An 8,160-nucleotide genomic window follows, 5' to 3' on the forward strand; every position below is an offset into this window, starting at 1 on the left:
ACTTTAAAATATTCTAATTTATTAACAAGTTCAACTATAGATTTACAAAATTTAAAGTTTAAACCAATTTTTATATATTTTATATAATTATAATTAGTATAAAAATGAATGTAATAAAATATTCAATATCTTCTTTACTTAATTTGATTTAAATAAATGTGTTTAATTTACTTGGTCTATTTAAAATTAATAATAAATGTTGAAAAATTTTTTCAAACTCAGTAGAAATATGTATTAATGAAAAATTTTTATAAATGCGCTCTTCTCGGCGCTTCGTACAAAGTGAGCTAAGCTACCATAAAAATGCGAAAAAATATTCATAAGTAAGAATATTACGGAATATTAAAAAGCAAATATGTCTGAAGCTGTTGCCGTTGCAAATACAGATTCTCCAAAGGAGGTAACTGCCGTTCCTGAAAAGAAAGTTGCTGTTAAAAAGGCAACAAAAGTAAAAAAACCTTCTGCAGCTCCATCTCATCCATCAACACAACAAATGGTTGATGCATCTATCAAGAACTTGAAGGAACGCAGCGGATCTTCATTGTTGGCAATTAAAAAGTATATAAGTGCCACATATAAATGTGATGCCCAGAAATTGGCTCCATTTATTAAAAAATATTTGAAAACTGCTGTAGCTAATGGCAAATTGATACAAACAAAAGGAAAAGGTGCATCTGGTTCATTTAAATTATCAGCTGCTGCTGCTAAGTCTCCTAAATCGTCTGTCGAGGGTAAGAAAAAGAAGGTGCCATCAGGTGTTACGAAGAAGAAGGTTACTGCATCATCTGCAGGTACTAAAAAGTCAAAGGCAAAGGTATCTGGAGAGAAAAAACCTAAAAAATCTGCGGCAGCTAAGAAGAGTGTTGAAAAGAAAAAAACTGAGAAAGCTAAAGTTAAAAGTGTTAAAAAGATTGGATCTGTTAAGGCTAAGCCAGCTAAACCAAAGTCTACTTCTACAAAAGCTAAAGCGGCCGCAAAACCTAAAAAAACTGCCGTTAAAAAAACATCAGTCAAGAAAACTGCTGCAAAAAAATAATTTTAAAAATCAAACTTTAAATTCATCAAAACAGCCCTTTTTAGGGCTACAAAATATGTGTAAAAAGAAGATAAGAAGATTCATTATTTATTTATTTATTTATTTATTTTATAAAATGTTTTAGTATATGGTATACCTATTGCGTTTATTAATGACCGGTCACTAAAGATTGAATAATCACCTATCGAAGTTAGGAATTCAATCCAACTCAGACTGCAGATACTGTAGAGAAGAGAGAAACTGTATACCATGTGCTTGGGTAGTGTCCACTGATGCACAAACGGAATAAACACCTAGGAGGGTATTTCATGGATCATAAATATTCAAGACTAGGACTTTATATTGTCTTTCATTAAAGAAAACGGACTTGGAGAAACATTCTAACCCGAGTAATGGGCACAATATACCTTGTCATAGTGCACGATCATTTCTTTTAATAATACCTCATGAATAATATGAAGAGATTCTTTTATTCTGTAATGCGCTATAAATTTAATCTCTAATAAGCAAACAAAAATTCTTTATGCATTTAAAAAAATTATATTCTCTTATTTAGACATTATGTGCAATACTTCACATCATTCTTAAGTTAATAAATATTTATCTTATTCTATTATATTTAATATCCAATTATTTATTTATTATAGTAATGACCATAAAATATTATATATCAAAATATGTCATTTATTTGATGAAATACTCACTTGTATATATTTTATTCACTTAATTTCATTTTTAAATTCTATTTTAAATAAATAAAAATAGTGGTTTATGCTAATTTTATTTATTATTATATAATGCTTCTAATTACACTTGTTAATTTATAACTAACACACCACACTCGGTACTCACTTGCAAGACGCTGCAAATTACTTAAAGATAATTTTAAAATATTCTAATTTATTTCAATAACAAGTTCTTTTATTTCTTTTCTTTATATAATATTGTCATAATTCACTTAATTCATATACGAATTTTTTTCACTTTCATTTTCCCCGCAATCATTTTGCTTGTTGAACACTTGGATTTGGATTAAGATTAAGAGTCAGATTCAGTGTGAGATTTGAATTCACTAAAACCACCTCTTAGGAATGAATGGAGAAAATTTTCACACCATTGTGTGGAAACTTCAAACTGCAATATCTAACAGTCCGCAAATTACTTATATACGTCAGTTCTATTTATCTTATTCTATAAAAAAATTGAATGAGAATTATAATTAAGCCCGTAAGAAGCTAGTCCACATATATACTGCTAATGTAACAAAGAAATTGAGAATTATAATAATAAATATTTTGGACTCTGTTAAACTGATCATTTTAATTATCAATTATACTCGACAGACATCAATCGACCAAGCTAATAATAAATTTTATTTTTTTTATAATATTAGAAAAATACCAACACATATATATGTAAATTTATCTCTTTAAGTGTAAGATTATTTGGGTCCTGAAAAGGACCATTGGGCAATATATTATTGCATTATTAAATCAATAATTGATTATTTGCTTAACCTCCAAAACCGTATAAGGTACGGCCTTGTCTCTTTAAAGCATATACGACATCCATGGCTGTAACAGTCTTCCTTTTGGCATGTTCTGTGTATGTAACAGCATCACGGATCACATTTTCCAAAAATACTTTCAATACTCCACGAGTTTCTTCATAAATCAAACCAGAAATACGCTTAACTCCGCCTCGGCGAGCTAAACGTCTGATAGCTGGTTTCGTAATACCTTGGATGTTATCACGAAGAACTTTGCGGTGACGCTTAGCACCACCTTTTCCTAATCCTTTGCCACCTTTACCACGACCTGTCATTTTGTATTTAAATTTTTATAGATATGGTAGAACCGTTCGAATTCAAATTCAAACAATAAATGAAGTGACGACGGATGATTGACGACTATTTATAGAAAACATAAGCACTATGAAAGATATGAAAAAGATTGAGTAAAACAAAACAAAACAAAAGAAAACAAAACAAAAAGAATAAGCAATATGAGAAACAATGAATGTTAAAACATGTGAATAGTTGAAACAGAACATCCAGGTATGATGAGAAAATTGAGCTATTCAATTGCGCTATTTTTTAAAATACCATATTGTAACATATCTCATAAATTATGGCTCGTACAAAGCAAACTGCTCGTAAATCGACTGGTGGTAAGGCACCACGAAAACAATTGGCTACCAAAGCCGCACGTAAAAGTGCACCAGCTACTGGAGGTGTGAAAAAACCACATCGTTATCGTCCAGGAACTGTAGCTTTACGTGAAATTCGTCGCTACCAAAAGAGTACTGAGCTCTTGATTCGCAAATTGCCATTCCAGCGTTTGGTCCGTGAAATTGCACAAGATTTCAAAACTGATTTACGTTTCCAGAGTTCTGCTGTAATGGCTCTTCAAGAAGCTAGCGAAGCATACTTAGTGGGTCTTTTTGAAGATACTAACTTATGCGCAATTCATGCCAAACGCGTTACAATTATGCCAAAAGATATTCAATTGGCTAGACGTATTCGTGGAGAACGTGCTTAAGATTGGAAGCAATATAATTTTATAAATATACAAAAATCGGTCCTTTTCAGGACCAAAATTATATAAAGAAAAGAGATAAATAAATGACATGACTTATCCAGGGTTTGAAATTGCTTAACTATTTTCAATTGCTTATTTTTGACTACGAAAATAAAATAAGCAAAATGTAAATGCAATTGTTGCATAGTAAGTTTATTCAAAGAAAAGAGATAATGATAAATTATATCATATAGATGTAGTATAGACATTGCTATTAGAAGTAGCATAACATATATTAATATGTATAATATTAGCATCATATGTATACTATTATTAGTATCATATAGTGTATCATTAGACATAGAATGTTTCACGTCATAACATTTAATTGAATCAATATATTTTATTTTTCTTTTGCTGTAAGCAGAAAGCATCAGAAGCCATAATGTAAGACTTGAACTTACTAAAAGAACGCTTAAGGAATGAGTTGTAAAAGAGCTTATCTATCCCATGAAATTGTATGGTATCATAGAATGAATGACAAGGAACAAATACTATATTTATGTTTTCAAATTTAAAGCACGAATGTAAATATAGAATATATCAATTTAAAAGCGATGATAGTACTAAGACTGATGATAAGGATTAAGACTCGTTAATTCAAGAGTTAACTCTATTTAGCAGGTTATATTATCCATGATTAAAAAACTGTAAGATCCTCAAAACCGACAGAAATTAATTTGTTGATTGAATCATTTATTCACTAACAACCAAACGATAGCTGATAATTCATGAAGAGACTGTCAAAGTTTTTTTTTATTTTTTTCTTCTATCAGTAGCCTTTTAAAAGAAATATCAAAAACAAAATATATATCATATTTATATTATTATTATGTTGAGGCTAGTTGAGTCAGTGCACTTGAGCACTTTTACTTTCTATTAACTACGAGGTTTCTTCTTAACCCCTCTTTACGCCTTGTCTGGATTATTGTTTATAACTTTATCAGATCTGCATACCTCCCCGAGGAGCTTGTAACCATTCTGAGATTCAATAACGCGGTGTTGATAAGCCTGTCAGTTTTCGTAAATAATTTCAGGGCTCTATACATATTTATAATATAGATAAATTATCAACTCAATTGAATATTTTTGTGGCCCTGAAAAGGGCCTTTTGAATAAGTGGTGTTTGTTTGATATAACGCAATTTACTTGGAACTAGTATACTTAGTGACAGCTTTTGTTCCTTCACTAACTGCGTGCTTAGCCAGTTCACCGGGAAGTAAAAGACGAACAGCAGTTTGAATCTCCCGACTAGTAATGGTGGAGCGCTTATTGTAGTGTGCTAAGCGCGAAGCCTCAGCAGCAATACGTTCGAATATGTCATTCACGAAGCTGTTCATGATGCTCATGGCTTTCGATGATATACCAGTATCGGGGTGGACTTGCTTTAACACTTTATAAATGTAGATAGCATAGCTCTCCTTCCTCCTGCGCTTCTTCTTCTTATCGTTTTTGGTTATATTTTTCTGAGCCTTTCCATCTTTTTTGGCTGCTTTTCCGCTAGTTTTTGGTGGCATGATTTCTGATTTTAAATTTTAATCGTCGATTTGTTGTTGAAAATTGAGTTCGAGTCGGTAAAAGTTAATACCTTGACTCAATTATAGTGGTAGACATTTCTAGATTATGTCCACTGGGTAAATGACGAGTGCTCAATTAATTTTATTGTTTAGTTTAGTTAATAATGGTACGGATGTCCGCGTATCTTCCTGTAGTGTGAATAGGTTGTTGGTGTAGATTTTGCAATAAAGTGTTGTCATGTGCATCTATTGATTTGAATAATTTGAGAGCCCTGTCTTTAATGTATAGTTTGATAGGTGTGATTTTTAGATCCCTTTGAATATCGACATTTCTTATGTACCAGGGAATGTTAAATATTTTTTTAATGGCTATATTTTGACATGTTTGAAGTTTGTTGAAGTTAGTTTTTGAAGTTTTGGAGAAAGCAATGAAGCCATATGATAGCGCCGGACGCATTATCTGGGTATAAAGCAACTTTTTATTTTTGATACTTAGAGCCTTGTTTTTGTAGAGCGGTCGTAAATGGTTTAGCATTGTGTTGATTTTATTTCTTAGATTGTATATGTGCGTGCTCCATTGGAATTTCTTGTCAAATGTAATCCCCAGGTATTTGATGTGGTCTTCCCAGTCTATATCGGTGTCATTTACTTTTAATTTTGGTGGATATTGCCACCGTTTTCTGGTTATGAAAATTGCCTTCGTTTTATCGTTATTAATTTTAATTTTCCATTTTTGGAAGTAAGAGGTGACACAGTCAACATGTTCCTGTAATGTGTTACTGACGTTTAAAGTATTTTTATATTTATTTATAATATAGATAAATTATCAACTCAATTGAATATTTTTGTGGCCCTGAAAAGGGCCTTTTGAATAAGTGGTGTTTGTTTGATATAACGCAATTTACTTGGAACTAGTATACTTAGTGACAGCTTTTGTTCCTTCACTAACTGCGTGCTTAGCCAGTTCACCGGGAAGTAAAAGACGAACAGCAGTTTGAATCTCCCGACTAGTAATGGTGGAGCGCTTATTGTAGTGTGCTAAGCGCGAAGCCTCAGCAGCAATACGTTCGAATATGTCATTCACGAAGCTGTTCATGATGCTCATGGCTTTCGATGATATACCAGTATCGGGGTGGACTTGCTTTAACACTTTATAAATGTAGATAGCATAGCTCTCCTTCCTCCTGCGCTTCTTCTTCTTATCGTTTTTGGTTATATTTTTCTGAGCCTTTCCATCTTTTTTGGCTGCTTTTCCGCTAGTTTTTGGTGGCATGATTTCTGATTTTAAATTTTAATCGTCGATTTGGAGCAATTTCCGTTTCTATATAAACATTTTTCAAACGAAAGTTTAAAGCAATTTTTTATTTTAAATTGCGTTTAGAAAAAGTATATGAGATAATTTGTCGGCATCATTAAAAAAAATAGATCCAATTTTTATAAATCTCAACTACTAGAAACTCAACTCAACTATGTCTGGTCGTGGTAAAGGTGGTAAAGTTAAAGGCAAGGCAAAGTCACGATCAAATCGTGCTGGATTACAATTTCCAGTTGGTCGTATTCATCGATTATTGCGTAAAGGCAATTATGCTGAACGCGTTGGTGCAGGTGCTCCAGTCTACTTAGCTGCCGTTATGGAATATTTGGCTGCTGAAGTTCTTGAATTGGCTGGCAATGCAGCACGCGATAATAAGAAGACAAGAATCATTCCTCGTCATTTACAGTTGGCCATACGTAATGATGAAGAATTGAACAAATTATTGTCTGGTGTTACAATTGCACAAGGTGGTGTACTACCAAACATTCAGGCTGTACTTTTGCCAAAGAAAACAGAAAAGAAGGCTTAAATTATTTTATTTTATTTATTAAAATACGAATACATATACGTGGAGAATTAACTATCAATTAATCCGTCCTTTTCAGGACGACAAAATTTATTTTATTAAAGAAAATGTATTTCATTAAATCAATTGATATAAATATTGTACATACTATCATACCTACCCTACTAACTTACACAAGCCATACTTTAAAACACTTAACAATCAATCATTTCTTGCCTCGCCCTTCTGTTCCGTTACATTCCTGGAAGACCTTCATGAAATCGAAATCTTCGAAAATTGTAAATCAGCCTACATAACAGATAAAATACATAGCATTGTTAGTGTATAACTTAACACTGCGTTTTGCTACATAGTAATAATTTTTTTTTTTGTTTTTGGGCAGCAGGTATCAACCAGTTTTTATACATACGAGTATGTATGCGTTCCAATTGACTTCCTAGAAATCAGGTTCGCTGTGCCACTATTTTTTAAGAATGCAAGTTTATTATTCAGGGTTAGATAATTGAAGTGTTACCTATTCAAGCGATCACATTATTTTTTATTGATTCAAATTACAAAAATTTGTGAAAATAATTAAAATTTCACAATCCATTCACTCTAGCTTGATGTGGCCACCTTTTGTCTTGACTATGGCTGTGATCTTCCAGTATTTTGGCCTATTCCTGAATAAAAGCTTTCTTCAGCGTATCGAAACTGGCTTATTTTTTAGTTCTCAACTTGCTCTCCAAATTGGCCCAGCGTAACAACTCCTTTGCTCATTCGAGTTTAACTTTTTGTTGCTTTGGTGCAAGATCTTGTGCCTTGGAACTTTTAAAGCTTTACCTTGAGCTTATTTTGGAAAATGCGTCAGATGCTTCGTTCAGATATTATCGGTTCTTTGGCCATTTGATTAGTACTACGACGTGGATTTCGTTTAAGTCGAGCCTTCACTTTCCGAACCATTTTAGGCAATGTTGCTGGTTTTTTTTCGTCCACCACTATAGCATTTGGTGACTCTGCCTGAGCTATTATAACGATTTAAGGTACGATACACAAACATTTTATTCACATTGAGATATTTGAGCTCAAGCACAATAGCTAGTTGTAATTTTCCAACCAAATATAATGCAATCACACTTATTTATTAATTCCATTTCGAATAATATTAGTTCTATAAAACTTAGACGCAAATGCTTGTGGTAATTTGT

At 32.3% G+C, this 8,160-nt stretch overlaps 6 protein-coding genes across 6 annotated transcripts; 3 read left to right on the forward strand and 3 right to left on the reverse strand.

Annotated features, from left to right (window-relative positions):
• Positions 1-305: 305 nt before the first annotated feature.
• LOC119664384 (histone H1-like) lies at positions 306-1,051 on the forward strand. Its single transcript, XM_038073887.1, has one exon. It carries the CDS (start codon positions 356-358, stop codon positions 1,034-1,036), a length of 681 nt encoding a protein of 226 aa, XP_037929815.1. The 5' UTR covers positions 306-355; the 3' UTR covers positions 1,037-1,051.
• Positions 1,052-2,490: 1,439 nt separating this feature from the next.
• Positions 2,491-2,900, reverse strand: LOC119664383 (histone H4). The gene has a single exon (XM_038073886.1). It carries the CDS (start codon positions 2,858-2,860, stop codon positions 2,549-2,551), a length of 312 nt encoding a protein of 103 aa, XP_037929814.1. The 5' UTR covers positions 2,861-2,900; the 3' UTR covers positions 2,491-2,548.
• Positions 2,901-3,067: 167 nt separating this feature from the next.
• Positions 3,068-3,603, forward strand: LOC119664382 (histone H3). The gene has a single exon (XM_038073885.1). The coding sequence runs from the start codon at positions 3,166-3,168 to the stop codon at positions 3,574-3,576; it is 411 nt and encodes a 136-aa protein (XP_037929813.1). The 5' UTR covers positions 3,068-3,165; the 3' UTR covers positions 3,577-3,603.
• A 1,109-nt stretch (positions 3,604-4,712) lies between these two features.
• On the reverse strand, positions 4,713-5,154 carry LOC119664387 (histone H2B). The gene has a single exon (XM_038073890.1). It carries the CDS (start codon positions 5,130-5,132, stop codon positions 4,761-4,763), a length of 372 nt encoding a protein of 123 aa, XP_037929818.1. The 5' UTR covers positions 5,133-5,154; the 3' UTR covers positions 4,713-4,760.
• Positions 5,155-5,985: 831 nt separating this feature from the next.
• LOC119664386 (histone H2B) lies at positions 5,986-6,420 on the reverse strand. The gene has a single exon (XM_038073889.1). It carries the CDS (start codon positions 6,403-6,405, stop codon positions 6,034-6,036), a length of 372 nt encoding a protein of 123 aa, XP_037929817.1. The 5' UTR covers positions 6,406-6,420; the 3' UTR covers positions 5,986-6,033.
• A 133-nt stretch (positions 6,421-6,553) lies between these two features.
• LOC119664385 (histone H2A) lies at positions 6,554-6,997 on the forward strand. Its single transcript, XM_038073888.1, has one exon. It carries the CDS (start codon positions 6,602-6,604, stop codon positions 6,974-6,976), a length of 375 nt encoding a protein of 124 aa, XP_037929816.1. The 5' UTR covers positions 6,554-6,601; the 3' UTR covers positions 6,977-6,997.
• Positions 6,998-8,160: the final 1,163 nt, after the last annotated feature.

The sequence above is a fragment of the Teleopsis dalmanni genome, unplaced genomic scaffold (assembly GCF_002237135.1).
Source record: "Teleopsis dalmanni isolate 2A unplaced genomic scaffold, ASM223713v2 unscaffolded_contig_1865, whole genome shotgun sequence".
Lineage (NCBI taxonomy): Eukaryota > Metazoa > Arthropoda > Insecta > Diptera > Diopsidae > Teleopsis > Teleopsis dalmanni.